Below are 26,184 nucleotides of genomic sequence, written 5' to 3' on the forward strand. Positions count from 1 at the left end.
CCTGCTGCTGGGTTGTTGCCCTCCAACGTTGCTCCTCCACGTCTCCTGATGTACTGGCCTGTCTCCTGGTAGCGCCTCCATGCTCTGGACACTACGCTGACAGACACAGCAAACCTCTTCTTACCACAGCTCGCATTGATGTGCCATCCTGGATGAGCTGCACTACCTGAGCCACTTGTGTGGGTTGTAGACTCCGTCTCATGCTACCACTAGAGTGAAAGCACCACCAGCATTCAAAAGTGACCAAAACATCAGCCAGGAAGCATAGGAACTGAGAAGTGGTCTGGTCCCCACCTGCAGAACCACTCCTTTATTGGGGGTGTCTTGCTAATTGCCTATAATTTCCACCTGTTGTCTATTCCATTTGCACAACAGCATGTGAAATTTATTGTCAATAAGTGTTGCTTCCTAAGTGGACAATTTGGTTTCACAGAAGTGTGATTGACTTGGCGTTACATTGTGTTGTTTAGGTGTTCCCTTTATTTTTTTGAGCATATATATATATATACACACACACACACTAAATTACTGCTATGTGGTGCTGGGTCGAAGCCACCGCGCCTCCATCTTGGCACTTCGGGAAGCTATATAAAAGCATTTATTAATGTCTACATTCATTTCTGCCACATTTATTCTATTTCAGACACATTAATGCAAAAATGAGCATAATTTTTTTTTTCTTTTTTTTGGGGGGGGGGGGGGGTTATATACAGTCAAATGTATTGATAAGTCCATTTGTCTTAGAAAGATTTACACCGTTATCAAAACGTCACGTTAATGTTTTTAAAATCCCCTATGGGAAAAATTAATGGTGTAAAAACTATTGGAACCATTTCCTTCTTCGACCGCTAGGTTTTATGGGTATTATGACTCATACTTAGGTTACTCCACATGGCTGACCAGTGGCTTCAAAGCCTCTCAATGGCCAATACATACAGTGCATTCGGAAAGTAGTCAGACCTTGACTTTTTCCACATTTTGTTATGTTACAGCCTTCATTCTAAAATGTATTCAATAGTTTTTTTTTTTCTCATCAATCTACACACAATTCCCCATGACAAACAAAAACAGGTTGATCACATCACTGATATCATTTACATGTAATAAGACCCTTTATTCAGCACTTTGTTGAAGCACCTTTGGCAGCGATTACAGACTTGAGTCTTCTTGGGTATATTTTGTTTTATATTTATTTAACCAGGTAGACCAGTTGAGAACAAGTTCTCATTTACAACTGCGACCTGGCCAGGATAAAGCAAAGGAGTGCGACAAAAACAACACAGTTACACATGGGATAAACAAACGTACAGTCAATAACACAATAGAAAAATCTATGTACAGTGTGTGCAAATGTAGAAGATTAGGGAGGTAAAGGCAATAAATAGGCCATCGAGGCAAAATAATTACAATTTACCATTAGTATGTATGCACTACAAGCTTGGCACACCTGCATTTGGGGAGTTTCTCTGATGTCTTCAATGCAGTTCCTCTCATCCTCTGTCAAGTTGGATGGGGAGCGTCGCTGCACAGCTGTTTTCAGGTCTCTCCAGAGATGTTCAATTGGGTTCAAGTCCGGGCTCTGGCTGGGCCACTCAAGAACATTCAGAGACTTGTCCCGAAGCCACACCTACATTGTCTTGGCTGTGTGCTTAGGGTCATTGTCCTGTTGGAAGGTGAGCCTTTGCCCCAGTCTGAGGTCCTGAGCGCTCTGGAGCAGGTTTTCATCAAGGATCTCTCTGTACTTTGCTCCATTCATCTTTGCCTTGATCCTGACTAGTCTCTCAGTCCCTGCCGCTGAAAAACATCCTCACAGCATGATGCCGACACCGCCATGCTTCACCGTAGGGATGGTGCCTGGTTTCCTCTAGACGTGACGCTTGGCATTCAGGCCAAAGAGTTCAATCTTGGTTTCATCTGGTCTGAGAGTCTTTTAGGTGCCTTTTGGAAAACTCCAAGCGGGCTGTCGTGCCTTTTTACTGAGTAGTGGCTTCCGTCTGGCCACTCTACCATAAAGGCATGAATGGTGGAGTGCTGCAGAGATGGTTGTCCTTCTGGAAGGTTCTACCATCTCCACAGAGGAACTCTGGAACTCTGTCAGAGTGACCATCAGGTTCTTGGTCATCTCCCTGACCAAGGCCATTCTCCCACGATTGCTCAGTTTGGTGGGGCGGCCAGCTCTAGGAAAAGTCTTGGTGGTTCCAAACTTCTTCCATTTAAGAATGTAGGCCATTAGATTCTTGGGGACCTTCAATGCTGCAGAAATGTTTTGGTACCCTTCCCCAGATCTGTGCCTCGACACAATCCTGTCTCGGTGCTCTACAGACAATTCCTGTGACCTCATGGCTTGGTTTTTTCTCTGACATGCACTGTCAACTGTGGGACCTTATGTAGACAGGTGTGTGCCTTTCCAAATCATGTCCAATCAATTGAATTTACCACCAATCAAGTTGTAGAAACATCTCAAGGATGATCAATAAAAAACAGGATGCACCTGAGCTCAATTTCGAGTCTCATAGCAAATGATCTGAATACTTTTATTTTTAATACATTTGCTAAAATTTCAAAAAAACATTTTTTGCTTTTTCATTATGGGGTATTGTGTGTAGATTGACGAGGAAAACAATTTAACAGAACCTGATGGAGAGGGCTTCAGAGTACCACAACCAACCTGTGATCAGCCCCTCTCAATTCATCCAGACTACTCTGCTGCAGTGGAGAATCTATATCAGTGTAGACAATGTGGCAAAAACTTTACACATAAGGGAAACTTAACCTTGCATTTAAAAATACACACAGGAGAGAAACCTCATCTGTGCAAACAGTGTGGCAAAAGCTTCATCCAGAAGGATGATTTGAACAGACATACAAGGGTACACACAGGAGAGAAACCTTATCTGTGCAAACAATGATGTGGCAAAAGCTTCATCCAGAAGCACGACTTGACCATCCATACAAGGATACACACAGGAGAGAATCCCTATCAGTGCAAACAATGTGGCAAAATGTTTAACCAGAAGGGACACTTGACCGTTCATTCAAGGATACATACAGGGGAGAGACCATATCAGTGCAAAAACTGTGGCAAAGCCTTCAACCAGAAGATAGAATTGACATTGCATATGAGAGCTCATACAGGAGAGAGACCATATATCTGTCCTGTATGCAAGAAAGGTTACATCACATTAAGCTATTTAAGACGTCTTAAGCTATTTAAGAAATCTTACCAGTGCAAAGAATGTTACAAATGCTTTGGTTATAAACATCGTCTAACATCACATATGAACACTCATACTAAAGGGCATAAATTATATTACTGCACTGAGTGCAATAATAGCCTGAAATGAAAATAACAAATTAACATTTTGTCATTGTGAATTTCTTAATACGTCCAACTTCTGAATAATTATGTTCTGTTTTCTGGCAATTGACAACAGAACAAACTGAGTAATGTGTGTTGAGGGGAAATCACCAGTCAGCATCAGATTGGTAAACTGAATCTAGCGCTCAGTTTCAAGGACCTACCCTCCAGGACACTGCTGGCTTCAGGAAGTCCTCTCCGCTGTATCTAGCACATAGCACACACTTGGATTTCTAAACAACAGGAGTTCCTATTCAATTGTTTAGCAATGACATACAGGATATCTTCTATCTGTACTGATGGCTGCATGTTAGCATATTGAAGAAGCCTATTACATTTTTGTTGACAATCTATATACTACAGCAAATCATTTGTTTAAATAAAGTTGTTTTTTCAATGGATGTCATAGTGAAACCTTATTTTTCTCTGTTGAACATGATTTTTGTGCTGGTTCATATCAGGAAGGTTTAATACATCCTCAATTCCCTGCTTCTTACCCCAACCCTATCCTGAACCATTAGGCAGATGGGAAACTATCTGAGCCCATATTCATAAAGGCTCAGATGAGTGCTGATCTAGGGTCAGATCACCACTGTAATTTAAAATGCAAAACTGATCCTAGATCAGCACTCCTACTCTAAGACACTCTGTGAATAGAACTCTGTGTTACTGGTTTGGGTCAACATTCACCTCCTCACAGTTGGTGTCTCCTGGGACATGATGATTTAAAGGTGCACCACAGACAGTACAGTATGAAGATGGGCATAAACTGCCCAAATAGAAATCCCTGATCACACTTCTTGGCGACGTTGGCTAGCTAAGCTCATGTGCAGAAACACGTCATCGGGTCGTCTCGTGCCGAATTACACGTGCTGGCCGTCAAATAAAGGCAGTCCTTCCATATAAAGTTGTTTTTGATGAAAATGAAAACGTGTCAGTTTGTCACAAGGAGAAACACTTTAGGTGACAGACAGTGACACATTCAATACTGCCTTGTACACTCTTGCCTGCATCTAGCTTATCTAAGGTGTAATTATTAGTCCAACAGTTGCAAACGAGAGTTTCTATTGGACAAATTCAGGTATGTTTATTCCTGTTTCATTCCATCTGCATCCGTTTTTCCATCTGCAAATGTTTTTCAACAGAATCGTCAGAATGAATACACCCCTGGTCATGCTGAAACACAGTTCACTTTCATAGCAGCCACATTATATACCTTCTCGCATCTATGCGCTCTCCTTCTCTCACCTTTTCCCTTCGCTTGTGGATTTCAATGCACAACAAATCCGCTGTATGTGACCAGGTGAAAAAACCTCTCCAAGCCAAACCATATCATAACCCACTACACACAGCCTACATCGTTGTCACCATATTAGCTAAAGTAACGTCATAGTCAATGTAGCTAATAGAAATAACAGGTTAGTAAACTCGCTACAATCATGCAGTAATGTTGCAGTGTACAGTCAGTAAACAGTTTAGCACTTACACCGGTGGGGCCCAGTGGTAATAAATGAGTAAAACCAAAAGCTTACCTTGACTTGGAAGAGCTCCAGTGTTGTGTTGGATAGTCATAGCCAGCTAGCTAACATAACATCCCTCTGTTTGAGTAGGCTAAACTAGCTTGCTGCATTTTCTAGCTAAGCAAGTGAAACAAAGGAAATGACAGTCTCCCTCTTGCTTCTTCTTCATTTTGGAAGAAATTAAATTGTTAAAAACTGTTCAACTATTGTCTTTCTCTCTCTTTGACTGAACTACTCACCACATATTATGCACTGCAGTGCTAGCTAGCTGTAGCTTATACTTTCAGTACTAGATTAATTATCTGATCCTTTGATTGGGTGGACAACATGTCAGTTCATCCTGCAATAGCTCTGATAGGTTGGTTAACGTCCTCCGGAAGTTGTCATAATTACTGTATAAGTCTATGGAAGGGGGTGAGAACCATGAGCTTCCTCGGTTTTGTATTGAAGTCAATGTACCCCGAGGAGGACGGGAGCTAGCTGTCCTCTGGCTACACCATGGTGATACCCTACAGAGTGCTGTTGAGGCTACTGTAGACCTTCAATGCAAAAGTGTATTTTAATACATTATTTGGTGACGTGAATATATTTAGTATAGTTTTATCTAAAAATGATAACTTTTTAATGTTTTACTATTTAAATTAGTATAAAATTCACTGAGGATGATGGTCCTCCCCTTCCTCCTCTGAGGAGCCTCCACTGGTCCATTGTTGTCCAAAGGTTGCTACCAGCCGCTAAACTAGGTGTCCCGTCCTTCCAGGTTGTTGGCCTGAGGTAGGACTACATAGGTTTAAATAGTGGAATAGGGTGGTGGGGTTGTAATGAGTGTAGGGTTAGATGGTGCCGTATTTTACTTTTTTCATGTAAAGTATAAAGGATTTATACCCCAGTCTAGTTGGTGGCGGTAATGCAACATTTATTGGATGCCAACCGCCGTTAAACCTCATCGAAGAAGAAGAAGACGAAGAACGCTAAGCAGAATCAGAGAGAGGTTTCAACCAACATTTATTTGATATAGCAAAAGCTACTTTCATAACCATTGCTAATATGTCAAAACTACAAATGTTGAATGTGTTTGTCACCGAGCGTTTGTCGGCGGCTGCTGTGGAAATATTCGGAGCCGTGGAGAAGACCGTAGCAGAGTATCATGAAGAAATCTGCCGTTCAGCGGAGGAGAACGAGCGTTTACGCAGGCTGTTGGATTTGGTTAGCAAACCAGAGATAAAGTTACACAGAGCAGGTTCGTACAACATTCTGTTGTTGTAACGAGATTTGACTAATAGACTAGATTCATGTTTATTTGCGAATTGTTTATTTAATCATGGAGTCATTCGTGTGCAGGGTTGCCAGGTCTAGCTAACATTTATAGACAATGACTACTCAAAACCTGTCACAAGGCCTGAAAACTAGCCCCAATTGGGGGGAGGGGGGGTAGCAGTAAAAAAGGATTTGCCACGTTTATCCAATAAACCCTTTTTCCATAGCGTTATCGAGCGAATTAAGAAGGAATGTTCACGTCACGACATAAGAATCCAAATTCGTTTTCCATGAAAATAATCATTATTCTGAGCTAACGTGATGTAATCGAGGAATTTTAACATGTCGCAAGAGGAAAGATACTTCGCCCTTATTAAACTCGCCAGATCATTTTCCATCAACGGATGTCGATTTAACTCGTTTGACTGCTATGATTGTAAATCAATCCCATTTGCGCATGTGTATAACTTTAAATAAATCCGACAGAAGAGTTTGAGTGATGAAAGTTGGACAGAGGATCACAATCTCTGCTGCAAGACACACTTGGACGAACTTCAGGCTATTTTCTGGCAGTTGTGTCCTTACGTGCCAGCAGGGTTGGGTAGGTTACTTTCTAAATGTAATCCATTAGTTACTAGTTACCTTTCCAAAATGTAATCAGTAACTTACCTTTTGGATTACCCAAACTCAGTAACGCAATATGATTTCATTCCGTCATGTTCCCCTTAAGAGGCATTGTAAGAAGACAAAAATGTATGTTTACTTTATTGAACCTTTATTTAACTGTTGAGCCACATCTATTGCAGGATAAAACCATGTTAAAGTTTACATAGCTGGCCATATATGGATGTTACATTTTACTTTATAGGGTTGGTTATGTCGGCTTCTTCTAACCATTCACTTTCTACTACATATACAAATACGATTAAATTATGTCTTTACATTAAAAACCAAAGTCTTTCAGAATTCCAATAAATGCTATACACCTTGATCTTCAAGAATAGGACTTGGAAATATGGAAGGATATATTAGCCAAATTGTTTTACCTGAGTTTGACCCCAAAATTAAGGATTTATTAGCCAGCACTGTAATGAGTGTTTATGATTTTGTTGTCATAGAGGACTGATTGGGCTCATTGTGGGAAAATAAATGCAGCGCTCTTGGAATGGCATGCTTTGAGCACTAAAGAAAAAATATATTTGCATGTGAAAAATGAATGCCATATGCTGCATTTGCTATAGGCCTATTGTTTACCTTTTTGTTGGTGATACGTTGATATCTTGATAATATGCAGCTATTTAAAGGGCTAATCCACAGATGAAACAGTAACAAAACGGTCGCCCCACCTCTGTTTTGGTAAAAAGCTGAGGGATGGGCCTGGAGAAATGTAACCCCTCTCAGATTAATAGACAGCTATGGATGAAAGGACTGACCATCCATGATATAAAAAATATTGTTTTAACCATGTTAAGAAGCTTTACAGTGTTTGTTTACATTTACAATATTTTAGAAACATTGGCGAAAAACAAGTTTATATTCTGGGTTCTCATGGAATGTGACAGTTGAACTAAGCTCATGAGGTATTTATAAGTTATATTCTTCAAGAATCAATTGATCTATATATATTATATTCTGGACCAGTCAAAAATTTTGGACACACCTACTCATTCAGGGGTTTTTATTTTGACTATTTTCTACGTTGTAGAATAATAGTGAAGACATCATTTATAAATCAAAAAATGGAAGTAGCAACTACAGATTGCCACTTTTGTCTATCAAAAGTGTGCAAGTTTGAGCATGTGTCCAGCAGGCCTATGGATTATTTTATTTTTTATCAGCATGAATTAGACTGAGCAATAAAAGCCCCACTTGTATTCCATAGGCTGGGATCCTCACTATGCAGCTGTTGCAAGAGCGCATTTTTCACTGTCTGTCCACTGGTTTCAAAAACAATGATTGATAGGCAGCTTAAACTTCTTGAATTCAACCATTATCGGGTTCAAGTACACATTTAGAGCTGTGAAAAGCCATCCACAACAACCACGATCCATAAGGCGCAGATATCTAAAATTTGAGAGCAGCAGTGTGATTCACATCATTGAGCTACGTAGATATCAATAATAAGTGATATCTGTATGCAGTAGACTACACCACTGCTGTCATCCCAACCCCTTGTACCAGACTACAAACCATTATAAAAGGCCTATTTGCGATATTGGATTGTCATTTCAATAGGCATAGGCTACTGACTAACATCTGGGTTTATGATTGTAATTAAACTTTGGCATGGTTTGGTTAGCTAGATGCAGGTAGCCTATAGCCCCTGATAGGCAAGATGTAAAGTGAACGATTTAGCAGCTTGCTTAGTTCAAATTGACAGACTCATTTATTCAACATATAGTAAGGCGATTTTGGGGTAAGAAGTGCTTGTTGCCCAATAGCCTGCTGGAATAAGCTACTAAGTATGGGGTCGTAATTTCAATCACTGAATAAAATATGAAATTGGATATAAACTAATGTGCTAATCAACAACAGCCAGTGTTTATTTTTATTTTTTCCTGTAGCCTATTCTGACTGTTAAGTCAATGTAATGCATTCTAACAAAAGCTGATCCGCAATTGCGATGGAGCTGTGAGATCACAATTGATAACTTCCAATTGAATTAACTAAACATGGGCATTAATAATTAATAATAGCACAAGGCTACAACAAAAATAACCTGAAGTTATAGGCTATTTATTAAATCCGTTTGCCAGCTCCAGAAATGCTACACAAGTGGCACAAATTGATTTGCAATGACTGCAATGATATCGTCATTTCAACTATTTTTGTGTCACATGGTAGGAGGCTACAGTAGCCTACAAAGCCTTAGAAATTAGTACTCTACTTGATGGCCAACATATGCCAATTGTGTCATTCTACACATTTTAATGTCATTTTTTTATTGTGGACTTTTCCCGGAGAGGGAGTTCCGTAACGGCCATTTCAAATGTCCACTCGCGCAGCGCTCGAGACTCAAGAACTGCTGCTATGCCACACCTCCTTCCGGCCCTCCCAAACACTCATTCAGCAACAGCCTCCCTCACTGCTTGACAGTCAGCAGCAACCGGTCACATTAAAATATATATATATATATATTTTAAAGAAATGCGATGGTGGCCGCAGTACAGGCCAAAAACCTGCAACCCGCGAACAATTCACCAGCAAAATCGTTTTCCAAGTAGCCCAAATGTCGGGGAAAACCACGGGCATTGCAACCCTGCTCATGTGACAGGTTGTGTGATATGTTAAAAGGAACACGCCTTGTTCCCAAATTGATGACGTATATCGCGCAGTTGAGAGTCGAGTGGAGACGAATGGATTCGCTTCAGTCAGTCATTCTGGTGATACTAGTTTATGCTGGCAAGTTGTCAACAGCAGCATTGCGCTAGTTTAAACGTGTAAAAGACAGTGAGGTTTATTTCGATGGGCGAGGGAGAAATAACTTGTGGTATTGGTCACCATTTGGATATCACCCTGATATGCCAATTAGCTAACGTATCGACAAACTCGATCCATTGGAATACTGCGTTACTTGATCTTATTCCAAAGAGCGCTCCATTAGCCACGCCCCAGGACATTGCTAGGCATGTTGCAGTGGGACACGTTTTAATAGGAAGAAACGCCTCAATTTAAAATGGGTCCGCCGTGGTTCTGTGTAGCCGTGTTATGCTTACATATGAGACCAGTGTATTGCAGGTAATTTAGTCTGATTTAAGTCAAATATATTTGAGTTTGTAACAGGGAAACAACGCTGAGTCCTATACAGTTTGAGGTTTTACTTATTAAAACGTGTCCCAGCCCAGTTTGCCTATCTCTGCCCTCTGGACCGTGGTTTATGAAGGGCTCCTTGAAATAAGCTCACCTAACTGGATCCGTTGGAATACGGCTTTATCTCACTACACCGTTGTGGATGAACAGTGCAAAGTTGCTGTAATTCCCACTGGGCAGACGTTGCTTCACCGTGCATCTGAATCACATGTCACTGGCGGTAGCTACCTGGTTAATTTGTTACAGCCCACTTGATTATATTTAAAGTAGGACAGCAACCTGCACGATAAATAATGTGTAATTTTGGTAGTAACCATCTGGATGTCACCATGATGGAGTCTACTGCTCAACAGTGAGAGTTTGCACCGCAACCCGGCAACAACAGAACGGGGCACAGTCTGTCCTTCAATCTTGATTGCCGAGCACTTCTGTCCTGCAGTAGGGCGAGGGAGGTAGCTAGATAGTCTAGCCAATATCAGGCCAGAGTGACAGCTAAAGCACATTTATTGTAGTGATTTTCACCGAAAATGTACAACTGTGGTAACGTCTACATTTAAAAAAAATCAACAATGGAATGAAGTCCGAACTTCGGCAAACAAGTTTACAATTCTCGACAGGTTACGTGGGTACAGTAAGTGACCCGTTACAAAATAGAACTAGCTAGCTGATTAGGACGACTGACTGAACCGAATCCGTTCATCCCTACTCAACTCTCTGCACGACAAACGTCATCAATTTTGGGCACCAGGCTTGTCCGTATAGCCTCTCCCATGCTAAAGAGCTTCGTCTCTTCCTCGGTCGTCACTAGATACCACAGCCACAGTCATAAATCCCTCCTATTTCTAAAATGTCTCTTCATAAAATGTGATTTTAAACTTAACCACACTGCTAACTTTATGCCTAATCTTAAGAAAGGTTAACTAAAAAAATATAGAAAAAATCACATTTTAGCCAATTTAGACTGTGGCTGGTGAAACCCTTACATTCTGGCTATCCTCGAACGAAACTCTGGTTCACCAACATTGCTTTGTATAAATCACGTGCTGGGGGAGCGGTTTTAAGGACATTCCTGACCCGTAAACGACTAACCAAAATCTAAAACTGACCCTTACCTTAACCCTAACCAAACCATTAACCTTAACACTGAACTTAAACTAATTTTAAACTAATTCTGAAATAAAATACATTTTTGCAGATCAGGAGTCAGGAGTCTTTTCTGTGCTGTTTAGTATAGACTAGTCAACAAAATCGTCTTATTTTTGAGCACAGAGGGGGCTTCCAAACAACATTTCTGAAAATGTATTAAAGCTGGAATATGTCATTTTTTGGCCAACTGACCAAATTCACATAGAAATGTAGTTATAGATCTGTCATTCTCATTGAAAGCAAGTCTAAGAAGTGATCTGTTCTATTTGTGCTATGCACATTATCTGCTTCCCATTCTTAAGTTTAGTTTTTTTTACACAAGCTTCAAACAGCTGAAAATACAATATTTAGGGTTATGGAAAATATATTTCACAGCAGTTTAGATGGTACAATGATTCTCTACACTGTACTTGCTTGTTTTGTCATTTAAACTGAAATAAGGAAAACTATTAGAATTTTAGCAACCAAGAAATGACTAAGCAATTTCTGCATAGTGCACCTGTTTAAGATATATTGTTTCCCTCCAGACTTCCAGGTACTGACTCCTGCCGTTCACCCTGAGCAGCAGAACTGTAAGCAGGAGTGGAGCCCCAGTCTGGGGCAGGAGGACCCAGAACCCACACAGATTAAAGAGGAAGAACAGGAGCTCAGACTCAGTCAGGAGGACTCACCTCAGCCCTCACATCTTTACCAAAACCAAACTGTGGATGACGGAGAGAGGAGTATTCTACCTATCATCATAACTGAAGAGATCAAAACAGAACCTGATGGAGAGGGCTACAGAGTAGCAGAACCAACCAGTGATCAGCCCCTTTCAGTTCATCCAGACTGCTCTGCTGCAGTGGAGAAACCATATCGGTGTCAACAATGTGACAAAAGCTTCACACGTAAGGGACACTTGACCATCCATTCAAAGATACACACAGGAGAGAAATCTTATCTGTGCAAACAATGTGACAAAAGCTTCATCCAGAAAGGCGACTTGGACAGACATACAAGGGTACACACAGGAGATAATCCATACCAGTGCAAACAATGTGGCAAAATGTTTAACCAGAAAGGAAGCTTGACCATCCATTCAAGGATACATACAGGGGAGAAACCTTATCAGTGCAAAGACTGTGACAAATCCTTCAACCAGAAGATGGAATTGATATTGCATATGAGAGTTCACACAGGGGAGAGACCATATAATTGTCCTGTATGCAAGAAAAGTTACATGGCATTAAGCTATTTAAGACTTCATCAGCGTGTTCACACCGGGGAGAAACCTTACCAGTGCAAAGAATGTGGCAAATGCTTTGGTTATAAAGGAAGCTTGAAGTCTCATATGAGCACTCACACAAAAGCTTCAGCCTGAAGTGAGAACAACAAATGATTACTCACATGAATTTCTTGTTACATCCAACTTGTAAATAATTTGTTATGTTCTATTTTCTGGCATTTGACAACAAAACAAATGTAGTTAGGTGAGAGGAGTGATAAAACATCAGTCAGTATCAGATTCGTAAGCTCATTTTTGCTCTCACTTTTGTTGGATACCTACTGGCCAGGACAATGAGGGAATTTGACAATGCTGGCCCGGCTGAAAAGTGATTGCATCCTTTTTGAAACCAGGCTGCCTCACGGGCCACTCCTCCCTCACCACTTTTGCCTGGTCACATGGCAGGCCATAGTCCGGTGCACCGCGGTTCAGCCTAATCAAACTCCTGCACTGCTGGCTTCAGGAAGTCGTCACAGCTGTGTCTAACAGAGCACACACTTGGATTCCTAAACAACAGGAGTTCATATTCAATTGTTTAACAATGACATACAGGATATTTGGGCCACTATCTTCTATCTGTACTTTTGTCTGCATGTTAGAATATTGAAGTAGCCTATTATGTCTTTGTTGACTATATAATGCAGCAAATATTTTGTATGTTGAATTTTTTTTTTTGGGGGGGGGGGTTAGATCTGCTTTAATATTGAAGACAGATTGTGGCTTTCAATGTAATTGTCTGCATCATTTCCAATCCCCCATAAATGTTTTTGTGTTTTATATATATATATAAAAAAATAAAATAAACAACCCTACCATCCCTCCCCTAATTGTAGTAAACGAATGAACAACAACACTTGGGCTTCTACTTCCATCTTATATATTTTATACATTTATACATTTTACAGACACAGTATATTTTACAATAGTTATCTTTTGTTTGTTTTTAGTCCCTTCCTTCAGCTACCCTCCCATATATCTCTGAACACCATCCAATATTGATTTCTATTTGCCATATCTTTTCCAACTGTGCTGCTGTTCAGAACAGACGTTCTGAAACTATACACATTTTACAGACACTGTTTATTTTTAGTCCTGCCCTTCAGCTCCACTCAACCCCTCCCATCTATCTCTGAACATCATCCAGTTTTGATTTCTATTTGCCAGACCAAAGGTCAGATTTCCACCTGTTTAATGTCCATTGCTCGTGTTACTTGGTCCAAGCAAGTCTCTTCTTATTATTGTTGTCCTGATTCATGCAGTCTCCTCTGAACAGTTGATGTTGAGATGTGTCTGTTGCTTGAACTCTGAAGCATTAATTTGGGCTGCAATTTCTGAGGCTGGTAACTCTAATGAACTTATCCTCCGCAGCAGAGTTAACTCTGGGTCTTCCTTTCCTGTGGCGGTCCTCATGAGAGCCAGTTTCATCATAGCACTTGATGGTTTTTGCGACTGCACTTGAAACTTTAAAAGTTCTTGACATTTTCCACATTGACTGACCTTCATTTCATAAAGTAATGGACTGTCGTTTCTCTTTGCTTATTTGAGCTGTTCTTTCCATAATATGGATTTGGTATTTTACCAAATAGGGCTATCTTCTGTATACCACCTTGTCACAACACAACTGATTGCCTCAAACGCATTAAGAAGGAAGGAAATTCCACAAATTAAATAGACACACCTGTTCATTGAAATGCATTCCAGGTGACTCCCTCATGAAGCTGGTTGAGAGAATGCCAAGAGTGTGGAGGGATGTCATCAAGGCAAAGGATGGCTACTTTGATTTGTTTAACACTTTTTTGGTTACTACATGATTCCATATGTGTTATTTCATAGTTTGTCTTCACTATTATTCTACAATGTAGAAAATAATAAAAAGGTGTGTCCAAATGTTTGACTGGTACTGTATATAACTGGTATATATAACATTCTATTGGTTGCAAGAATTTTGTATAATTAAAAATGAAAAACACTGTTTTGAATCCGCCATCATTTAGTGTATCTGTTCATGTGCCATGGAATCAGTACATCAAAAATCTCTTCCCAACTATTTTTTGCAATCTATATGGCACAGCTGTCAATGTTTTTGTCCTTAACTGAAACTGGTATACTTTATCACAATTATGGTCTTTAATGCAGGGCCGGCAGACAAGTTCCTTTCTTCCTCCCCCTTCCACTTGCCTCTTCCATTTTTGCACTAATGCTACATTTAGTTGGTTGTAATTTTGGGTAGAGCAGTCATTTCCATATATTTGTGTTGGCTGCATGTGTGACAACTCCACCAGTCCTGTCTATGATATAATTTACAAAGATTATACAGTTGTAATTTTTAAAAATCCAAAATCATGTTTTTTTAACCAATTAGTATATTTGAGTTGAACCATTATTTATTGTAATATTTGTTCCGTCTTTTCTGGTGGATTAAACTGAAATTGCAACCAACTTTCTACAGCTTGTTTTAAAAATAGAGATATTTTGGAGATTTAATTTTTAAATAACCGAAAGTGAGAGGTTGAAATCTGAATAAAGGGGAAAAGGCCATTCTTGAACATGGGGTGAGACATGCTTACTAATCTGCTAGAGAACCAGTACGGATTTAAGTATAACTTTGTATGAAGCCTTTAGTGAGAGGTCTAATGCTTTAATATTTAATCATTTCTGCCCACCGAGTTCATATTCATTATATAAATAGGCCCGTTTAATTTTGTCTGGTTTATCGTTCCAAATCAAATTGAATATGTTTTGCTCATATAATTTAAACAAGTCACTAGGTGACTTGGCCATACGTAAACTGGGATATAACTAAAGAGTTAATCAAAGGACTTTTCCACAAATAGACAGGTATTTTCCTTTCCATGGTAGCAAGATCTTATCTATTTTTACTAACTTTCTATTAAAATGTATTGTAGTGAGAATTTCTTTCTTTCGGGATATGAAAACAGTATGTTCTCCAACCCTAACCACTCAGACCCTACCCAAATGGTCATGCACCATTGCAATCGTCGCTCTCTCTATCCCACTACGCTCTCCTCTTCTATCCTATCATCTCTCCCTTCTGCTAAATCCTTCTCCCTACTCCCTCCTGATTCTGCCTCTTCGACCCCACTCTCCTCCCTTTCCGCATCCTATGACTCACACTGTCCCCTTTCCTCCTGGTCGTGTCGGCCCTGCCCTCCTGCTCCGTGGCCAGCTTAGCAAAATTGTAGGAAAACTAAACTTCCGGAGGACCTATCATCCTTTCACTCCCGCCACTCTACCTTCTCTTCCTCTGTATCCACTGCTAAAGCCACATTCTACCACTCTAAATGTTAAGCTTCTGCCTCTAACCCTCTGAAACTATTTTTCACCTTCTCCTCCCTTCCTCCCTCCCTCCCTCCCTCTCTACGGACGACTTTGTCAGCCACTTTGGAAAAAAAGGTTGACGACATCCACTACTCATTCACTCAGGCTATTGGTCTCACTCACACAGAACTGCCCTATGCCTTGACCTCTTTCTCCCCTCTCTCTCCAGATGACATCCTGCGACTTGTGAGGTCTGGCCGCCTGAATCTGCCCACTCTACCCCATCTTCAGACCATCTCTGGAGACCTCCCATTCCTCACTTCCCTCATCAACTCATCCCTGACCACTGGCTGCGTCCCTTCTGACTGCAAAATGGCCTGAGTTGCTGACCTCCTCAAGAAACCAACACTCGACTCATCTGACGTCAAAAACTATAGACCTGTATCTCTTCTTTCTTTTCTTTCCATAACACTTGAGCGTGCGGTCTCTGATCAACTTTCTTGTTATCTCTCTCAGAATTCTCTTTTTGACCCTAACCAGCGGGTCACTTAACCGAGACTGCGCTTCTCTGTCATGGAGGCTCTCCGCACTGCCAAAGCTGACTTTCTCTCCATTGCCTTCGACACCATGAACCATCAGATCCTCCTCCCCACCCTCTTAGGGCTGGGTGTCTCAGGCTTCGCACACCTTTGGATTGCATCCTACCTGGCAGGCCGCTCTTACCAGGTGACGTGGAGAGGATCTGAGTCTGCACCACGTACTCTCACTACTGGTGTCCACCAGGGCTCAGTTCTAGGCCCTCTCCTCTTCTCTCTATTGTCGTGGAAATTCTAACCAGAAAGGAAAACAGAGACTGTAGATTCCTCAAAAACACTTATTTTATTATAAGATTTGCAATAATGGAGCAGGTGCAACAGTCAGGAGCCCAACAAACAGTTGGTTCTCAGCCTTTATAGGAAAATACAACCTCTTGTCTATGTGGCATTTTAGCAGGGGTGTGAGATCATGGTGGGAGCATAGTGTACAAACAAGTGATAATGGCAGTTTTGTTACTCCTTTCTGCTGATAAAATTGTCGCTGCTGCTCAAGCTAGCCTCTGTGCTCTTCATATCTGCACACAGCTGTGCCCTTGAAAGATGGGAAAAGAACAGGATGGACCAAAAAAACGTCTCACTCAGACGGCCCTTTTGTCACTGGACTCGTGACTAAGTTACTCAGAAACAAGAGAGGAAGAACACTGGCTTCTTCTTACATGATATAAATGGACAGTGGAAATGTACAGGTTTAAGGCGTATACAAATTATGTGCATAACAGAGTTTGTAATTTTGTCACTCTACACCAAATCGCTCGGTCCCATCATATCCTCACATGGTCTCTCCTATCAAAGCTATGCGGCTGACACTCAACTACTTTTCTCCTTACCCCCTTCTGACACCCAGGTGGCGACGCATCTCTGCGTGCCTGGCAGATATCTCAACATGGATGTCGGCCCACCACCTCAAGCTCAAAAAGACAGAACTGCTCTTCCTCCCGGAAGGCCTGCCCGATCAAAGACCTCTCCATCACAGTTGACAACTCCACAATGTCACCCTCCCAGAGTGTAAAGAACCTTGGCGTGACCCTGGACAACACCCTGCTGTTCTCTGCAAAGACCGAAGCAGTGACACTCTCCTGCAGGTTCATGCTCTTCAACATCCGTAGAATACGACCCTACCTCACACAGGAAGCGGTGCAGGTCCTAATCCAGGAACTCATCCTTTCCCGTCTGGACTACTACGACTCGCTACTGACTGGGCTCCCCACTCGTGCCATCAAACCCCTGAAATTATCCAGAATGCTGCAGCCCGCCTGGTTTTCAACCTTCCCAAGTTCTCTCATGTCACCCCGCTCCTCACACCCCACTGGATTCCAATCGAACCTCCCATCCACTACAAGACCATGGTGCTTACCTACGGAACAACAAGAGGAACTTCCCTTACCTACATTCAGGCTATGCTCAAACCCTACACCCCAACCCGAGCACTCTGTTCTGACACCTCAGGTCTCTTGGCCCTTCCGACCCCTACGGGAGGGCAGCTCCCACTCAGCCCAAGTTCTTCTCTGTCCTGGCACCCCAATGGCTTCTCCCTGAAGCTAGGACAGCAGAGTCCCTGCCCATCTTCCAAAAACATCTGAAAACTTTCAAACAGTATCTTAAATAATCCTCCTCCTCACCTCAAGGTTTTTGGTGTCCATTATAGGAAAGCCCCACACAAACCTCCACCATATATTTTTTAACTAACCTGTTCTTGGCGATAATTTCTTAGTTCTCGATTCCATTTGTAGGTGGTTCTACAAAAACAAGAAAACTCAGAAAGATATTAAATCCATGTTTTGTACCCTGCTCCAGAGTTCCTCTGTGGAGATGGGAAAATCTTCAGGAAGAACAACCATCTCTGCCGCACTCCACCAATCATGCCTTTATGTAGCCAGACAGAAGCCACTCCTCTGTAAACGGCACATGACAGCCCGCTTGGAGTTTGCCAAAAGGCACCTAAAGGACTCGGACCATGAGAAACAAGATTATCTGGTCTGACGAAACCAATATTGAACTCTTTGGCCTGTTTTCTGTAGGAAACCTGGCACCATCCCAAAGGTGAAGAATGGTGGTGACAGCATCATGCTGTGGGGATGTTTTTCAGCGATGATCTGCAGAGAAGAATTGGAGAAACTACCTAAATACAGGTGTGCCAAGCTTTATACCCAAGATAACTCGGGGCTGTAATCGCTGCCAAAGGTGCTTCAGCAAAGTACTGAATAATGGGTCTGAATACTTATGTAAATGTGATATTTCAAAAATATTTACAAACCTGTTTTTGCTTTGTCATTATGGGCTATTGTGTGTATATTGAGGGGGGGGGGGGGGGGGGAACTATTTAATCCATTTTAGAATAAGGCTGTAACGTAACAAAATGTGGAACAAGTCAAGGGGTCTGAATACTTTCCGTATTCCGTACAAGTTTTGCTCAAAGCAGCCAACTAAAGTAATGTAGTCAACGTAAGTTCAATCACAAAGGCTGGTCTGAGTGCATTTCCTGTTTCATTCAGTAGTACAGCACAATTCACAGTTGCATTTCATCATGGGCACAGTGGGAATTTATATATGTGATGTTTAAAGGACGTCTGCTGAGATGAAGGAATTATCTGGAACGCTCAACTAGATGATCAGGGCAGTCGAAATTACTATTTGCCAGAAGAGGTGAAGTATTGCATTGAGCTATACAACTACTTCTGATTCTAATTCGCAAGAGGAAAGTTAAAACCTTCAGCCATAAGGTCACTGAAGAGGACCAACAGTGATAGGGGGATTGTCTGAAAAGTACTGACATGCAGGGATATAACATAAGGATTTTGGGCACTGGCCAGCAGACCAAGATTTCTGGGGAAAATAAAAGGCCTCTAAAATGTGCAGTTAGTCACACAACGCCACAGATGTCTTAAGTTGAGAGAGCGTGCAATTGGCATGTTGACTAAAGGAATGTCCACCAGAGCTCTTGCCAGAGAATTCAATGTTAATTTCTCTACCATAAGCCGACTCCAACGTCTATTTAGAGAATTTGGCAGTACATCCAACCAGCCTCACAATCGCAGAACATGTGAAACCACTCCAGCCAAGGACATCCACATCCAGCTTCTTCACCTGTGTCATCATCTGAGACCCGCCACCTGGACAGCTGATGAACCTGAGGATTATTTCTGTCTGTAATAAAGCCCTTTTGTGGGGAAAAACTAATTCTGGCCTGGTGATGCCAAGAGTGTGCAAAGCTGTCATCAAGGCACAGTGTGGCTACTTTGAATAATTTCAAATATAAAATATACTTTGATTTGTTTAAAACTTTTTTGGTTACTACATGATTCCATATCTTCACTATTATTCTGTAGAAAATAGTAAAAATAGTAAAATAAAGAAAAACCCTTGAATGAGTAAGTTTTTTATTTTATTTTTATTTTACCTTTATTTAACCAGGTAGGCAAGTTGAGAACAAGTTCTCATTTACAATTGCGACCTGGCCAAGATAAAGCAAAGCAGTTCGACACATACAACGACACAGAGTTACACATGGAGTAAAACAAACATACAGTCAATAATACAGTATAAACAAGTCTATATACAATGTGAGCAAATGAGGTGAGAAGGGAGGTAAAGGCAAAAAAGGCCATGGTGGCAAGGTAAATACAATATAGCAAGTAAAACAGTGGAATGGTAGTTTTGCAATGGAAGAATGTGCAAAGTAGAAATAAAAATAATGGGGTGCAAAGGAGCTAAATTAATTAATTAATTAAATACAGTTGGGAAAGAGGTAGTTGTTTGGGCTAAATTATAGGTGGGCTATGTACAGGTGCAGTAATCTGTGAGCTGCTCTGACAGTTGGTGCTTAAAGCTAGTGAGGGAGATAAGTGTTTCCAGTTTCAGAGATTTTTGTAGTTCGTTCCAGTCATTGGCAGCAGAGAACTGGAAAGAGAGGCGGCCAAAGAAAGAATTGGTTTTGGGGGTGACTAGAGAGATATACCTGCTGGAGCGTGTGCTACAGGTGGGAGATGCTATGGTGACCAGCAAGCTGAGATAAGGGGGGACTTTACCTAGCAGGGTCTTGTAGATGACATGGAGCCAGTGGGTTTGGCGACGAGTATGAAGCGAGGGCCAGCCAACGAGAGCGTACAGGTCACAATGGTGGGTAGTATATGGGGCTTTGGTGACAAAACGGATTGCACTGTGATAGACTGCATCCAATTTGTTGAGTAGGGTATTGGAGGCTATTTTGTAAATGACATCGCCAAAGTCGAGGATTGGTAGGATGGTCAGTTTTACAAGGGTATGTTTGGCAGCATGAGTGAAGGATGCTTTGTTGCGAAATAGGAAGCCAATTCTAGATTTAACTTTGGATTGGAGATGTTTGATATGGGTCTGGAAGGAGAGTTTACAGTCTAACCAGACACCTAAGTATTTGTAGTTGTCCACGTATTCTAAGTCAGAGCTGTCCAGAGTAGTGATGTTGGACAGGCGGGTAGGTGCAGGTAGCGATCGGTTGAAGAGCATGCATTTAGTTTTACTTGTATTTAAGAGCAATTGGAGGCCACGGAAGGAGAGTTGTATGGCATTGAAGCTTGCCTGGAGGGTTGTTAACACAGTGTCCAAAGAAGGGCCGGAAGTATACAGAATGGTGTCGTCTGCGTAGAGGTGGATCAGAGACTCACCAGCAGCAAGAGCGACCTCATTGATGTATACAGAGAAGAGAGTCGGTCCAAGAATTGAACCCTGTGGCACCCCCATAGAGACTGCCAGAGGTCCGGACAACAGACCCTCCGATTTGACACACTGAACTCTATCAGAGAAGTAGTTGGTGAACCAGGCGAGGCAATCATTTGAGAAACCAAGGTGTGTCCAAACTTTTGACTGGTACTATATATATATATATATATATAGTACCAGTACATAGTACATACATACAGTATATACTATATATATATATACACACACACCTGTATTTACTCCACAAAATGAAACACTAATTAGCTACTAATGTGGCTTTCATAAAGAACTACAATTCCCTTTGTCCAGGTAATGGGTTGGATCCAATAACTGTTTTTCCATTAAATGCTCCAAAACAGCAGGTGGCGCTAATGTAATGCAGTTTTTTTTTTTTACTGACCAGCTTTTGTGAAAGGAGAACACTATCAATTGTTTGTTTTTTTAAATAGAAATTGTTCAAAGGTCACTAAACAGATTCTTAGAGAAAGGCTTCAGCCAATATTCCTTTGATAAAACGAACAGCTACACGTTCATAACCATTTCCAATATGTCGAAACTACAGTTGAATGTTTTCGTCACCGAGCGTTTATCCGCGGCTGCTGTGGAGATATTCGGGGTCGTAGAGAAGATTATTACGGAGTATCAGGAAGAAATCTGCCGTTCAGCAGAGGAGATCGAGCGTCTACGGAGGCTGTTGGACATGGCTACCAAACCAGAGAGAATCTCACACGTAGCAGGTTTGTAGTGAAATACAGTTGTACGAGATTTGATTTGTAGACCAATAGACAAGATTAATGTGGCACGTTGTGATATGCCAAAGGGGAGGTGAAGGGTGTAGCTTCATCCCAATATGGCGACTGGATTAAGGGCGAGTATAATGAAGTGGGTACGTCAAACGCGCTCTGCTATGGGTTAGACGGTTTTTATTGGTGCTTTTTATTTTTCTCTGGGTTCTTACCATGCTGCTCAACTACTTTCCATGGAGCTACTGTACCGCAAGAGTTTGGATTTCTGTTTTCAAGCTAGAGGACGAGTCTGAGCATTGGTGGAAAAAAGTACTACATTGTCATGCATGAGTAAAAGTAAATATACCATCATAGAAAAGGACTCAGATAAGTGAAAATCCTAGTAAAATATAGTGAGTAAAAGTCAAAGTATTTGATTTTAAATATAGTAAACACTAGAACCGCTGGGCCTCGAGGGACCCCCCTTTATGCAAATGAGCAGTCATTCTGACTGCAAAATTCTAACAGTGTAATTAATACATTTCATATGCTGTCACTGAAATAATAATTTGATTGTGTTCATGATGGTGTTTGGTAACATTGGAAAATATGTGTTCCCTGATTCCAAGTAACAAAATAGCATTTTCATTAGTTGATGTAGGCTATATGTAAAAACACCAAATTAAATCAATGTTATTTGTGGGGATCCTTTGTTACAACTATGAAACAGAAACTATATGGTATGCATTGGAACATGGTAACAGCTTATTTTTATAAGTACTTTAAAAAAAAAAAAATTACAAAATACTAGGGCTGAGTGATATGGACAAAATATCGTATCACAGTATTTTTCTAAATGTTGACAGTATTTGACAGTACTTTATGTTTTTGAATAATAAAAATTAGACATTTGCTTTATGAGTAGTGCTTGAACCTAGGGTGGCAACACATCCATTCTAAGTTATTTCAATGGGTATTACTCATTCTAACTGTTCAATTAAACTTCAACTCAATAATTTCCTGCACTCATTTGAGATTATTTCCACACTGTCACGTAGGGCTGCACGATATGGGCAAAAAAATCGAGGTAGCCTAGTGGTTCGAGCGTTGGACTAGTAACAAATGTTGCAAGATCGAATCCCAGAGTTGACAAAGTAAAAACATCTGTTGTTCTGCCCCTGAACAAGGCAGTTAACCCACTGTTCCTAGGCCGTCATTGAAAATAAGAATTTGTTCTTAACTGACCTGCCTGGTTAAATAAATGCCAAATAAAAATAATAAACTTGCGATTTAGATCAACACTTGGGTGGACTGTTGGAATCAGGGAAAAATAATGATTATTCTAATTCTATAGCTAGAAGATAATAGTGGACACTTTGAATACAGTGTTGTTTGACAGGACACAAACAAAAATACCAGCGAGGAGTTAGTGGCAGGATAGGAACCAAAGTGATGGTCTGTGTTTCCTTGGGTACCCTATAATCTCTCTCTTAGCTACTTCATGTAGCTAACATATTTAAGCTTTGCCTATTCCTCTTTGATTTAGAAGATACTGTTGCACAAACAACATGCTGGTTTAGGCCTACACCATCACTGGTATCAGGCTGTATAGCTAGTTAAGTTTGCTCCGACTCAGTACATTTATTAGCTAACTAGCCAGATAACTAGCGATTGGCAGCTAACACAACTTAGCCACAACTTGCTAAGAAAAGACAAACTAGCAGTTTGTAGATGTAAGAAACACAAACTAATAGTGTAATTATAGAACGTTTGTGGATTTATATTAAGAAGAAAAGTTGAAACAGCATCGTAGTTATCAACAGTGTTGCATGTGCTGCATTGAACATGCAGACTGAATGCAAGTGTCCCGTGGTCGAGCAACAACAAATGCACTCCTTGAGGGAAAGGGGGTGGGGCTAGGTCTGTGTAGAAAGCGGCATGAGAGAGCGGTGACTGAAGTAGGGGAGTAAACTATAAAAGTGGACATTACACACAGTGTATCACATTTAACAAACCAAACATTCAAATACCGTTATATAAGGTAAAGTTAAAAACCCAAACCGGTCTGTGCATCAGTACCGGTATATAGTAATATACGGTATACAGCCCAGCCCTACCACTGTCCGGTAAACAACTAACCAAAATCTAACACTGACCCTTACCGTAACCAAATTTGAACTAATTATGAAATTAAATATTTTTGTAGGTCAGGAGTGTCAGTATAGCCTTTTCCGTGCTGTAGTGTAGACTAGTCAACAAAAATAGTTTTATTTGAGTGCAGAGAGGTCTTCCAAACAAAATTACAGGTATTGTATTAAGACAATATTGACTGAAAGTTTTTTTTACCTCCAGACTTCCAGGTACTGTCTCCTGCCGTTCCCCCTGAGCAGCAGGAGTGGAGCCCCAGTCTGGGGCAGGAGGACCCAGAACCCACACAGATTAAAGAGGAACAACAGGAGCTCAGACTCAGTCAGGAGGACCCACCTCAGCCCTCACATCTTTACCAAAACCAAACTGTGGATGATGGAGAGAGGAGCACTCTACCTATCATCATAACTGAAGATATAAAAACAGAACCTGATGGAGAGGGCTACAGAGTAGCAGAACCAACCAGTGATCAGCCCCACGCAGTTCATCCAGACTGCTCTGCTGCAGTGGAGAAACCATATCAGTGTAAACAATGTGGCAACAGCTTCACACGTAAGGGACACTTGACCATCCATTCAAGGACACACACAGGAGAAAACCCCTATCAGTGCAAACAATGTGGCAAAAGGTTTAACCAGAAGAGCAACTTAACCATCCATACAAGGGTACACACAGGAGAGAATCCCTATCAGTGCAAACAATGTGGCAAAATGTTTAACCAGAAGGGACACTTGACCGTTCATTCAAGGATACATACAGGGGAGAGACCATATCAGTGTAAAGACTGTGACAAAGCCTTCAACCAGAAGATAGAATTGACATTGCATATGAGAGCTCATACAGGAGAGAGACCATACATCTGTCCTGTATGCAAGAAAGGTTACATCACATTAAGCTATTTAAGACGTCATCAGCGTGTTCACACAGGGGAGAAACCTTACCAGTGCAAATAATGTGACAAATGCTTTGGTAATAAAGGAAGCTTGAAGTCTCATATGAGCACTCACACAAAAGCTTCAGCCTGAAGTGAGAACAACAAATGATTACTCACATGTGAATTTCTTGTTACATCCAACTTGTAAATAATTATTATATTTCCTGCCACTTGACAACAAAACAAATGTAGTTGTGTGTTAAAGGTTTTGTTTTTTCAATTTATGTTTTCAGGTTGGACTTTAGGATGTATAGCACTTTAGCACGTTGGACACACCGATTTGTGTCACCTCGTTAGTCAGTATGTGTTACACCTGTGCTGGCCCTTGTGCTATTTAAGAGTGGCTTGCCCAGTGCTTCAGTTGCCTTGGAATGTGGACGTTCGGTGAACACCTTTTTAGTTGGCTCACTGCTGTATCTAGCACAAAGCACACATTTGGATTTCTGAACAATGAGTTCTTATTCAAATGTTTAACAATAACAGACAGGATATTTGGGCCACTATCTTCTATCTGTACTGACGTTAGAATATTGAAGTAGCCTATTACGCCTTTGACAATCTACATAATGCAGCAAATCATTAGTTGTAATAAAGGACTTTTCTTTTTAAATGGATGTCATTCCTATTAGAGGATGTATTAAACCTGCCTATCAGCTCTATTTCCTGCCTCCTACCCCAACCCTATCCTGACCCATTAGGCAGATGGGAATGTATCTGGGCCTGTTTTCATAAAGCATTTTAGAAGAGTGCTAATCTAGGATCAGATCACTCCTGTCCATACATTATAATTTAAAAAGCTAAACTTATCCTAGATCAGCACTCCTATTTTGAAACGCTTTGAGAACACAACCCCTGACCCTGTGTTACTGTTTAAGGGCAACATTGACCCCCTCCCAGTTGGTGCACCAAAGACATTACAGTATGAAGATGGGTAGAAACTGCTTCTCCAGTAGAAATCCCAATCACACTTGTAGGCAATGCAATGTCGACATTGGCTAGCTAAGTGAATGTGCAGAAACGTCATTGGGTCTTACGGTCACCCTGCCCCGAACTGCGCATGTGCAGGCCGTCAAATCAAAGGCACTCTTGAAATAAAGTTGTTTTTGACAAATGAAAACATGTCAGTTTGTTACGTTCACAAGGGTGGAGTAATAGCATTTTCAATTACTTATTACAATGACTCAAATCTAGTTTGTGACTTTTAGACTTAGAGAAAATGAAAAACAGAAAATGCTCTACAGGAATGATGGAGTCCATCCGAATCATCTTGGCTCCTGGACTCTGTCCACGCATTTCAAGGATGCGTTGAGACAATGACTTGTCGATGACACAAGCCCAGCTCAGTTAATCCCTACCATTTTGTCGCGGACGGTTGTAATACAGCCTGGAATCGAACCAGGGTCTGTAGTGACGCCTCTAGCACTGAGATGCAGTGCCTTAGACCACTGTGCC

At 41.1% G+C, this 26,184-nt stretch overlaps 2 protein-coding genes across 3 annotated transcripts; both read left to right on the forward strand.

Moving 5' to 3' along the window:
* The first annotated feature begins 5,628 nt into the window (after nt 1–5,628).
* Nucleotides 5,629–25,843, forward strand: LOC110495643 (zinc finger protein 239). 2 transcript variants are annotated; one of them, XM_036951983.1, is made up of 3 exons: nt 5,629–6,118; nt 11,619–12,477; nt 24,850–25,843. In XM_036951983.1, exons 1-2 carry the CDS (start codon nt 5,926–5,928, stop codon nt 12,449–12,451), a joined length of 1,026 nt encoding a protein of 341 aa, XP_036807878.1. In that variant the 5' UTR covers nt 5,629–5,925; the 3' UTR covers nt 12,452–12,477; nt 24,850–25,843. The 2 variants fall into 2 exon arrangements, with proteins under 2 accessions (XP_036807878.1, XP_021426654.2); XM_021570979.2 differs by lacking the exon at nt 24,850–25,843 and having other exon boundaries at nt 5,630–6,118; nt 11,619–13,665.
* LOC110495645 (zinc finger protein 583-like) lies at nt 21,309–24,858 on the forward strand. The gene is made up of 2 exons (XM_021570982.2): nt 21,309–21,662; nt 24,003–24,858. The coding sequence occupies exons 1-2, from the start codon at nt 21,473–21,475 to the stop codon at nt 24,749–24,751; spliced, it is 939 nt and encodes a 312-aa protein (XP_021426657.1). The 5' UTR covers nt 21,309–21,472; the 3' UTR covers nt 24,752–24,858.
* Nucleotides 25,844–26,184: the final 341 nt, after the last annotated feature.

Source organism: Oncorhynchus mykiss, chromosome 18 (genome assembly GCF_013265735.2).
Source record: "Oncorhynchus mykiss isolate Arlee chromosome 18, USDA_OmykA_1.1, whole genome shotgun sequence".
Taxonomy (NCBI): Eukaryota; Metazoa; Chordata; class Actinopteri; order Salmoniformes; family Salmonidae; genus Oncorhynchus; species Oncorhynchus mykiss.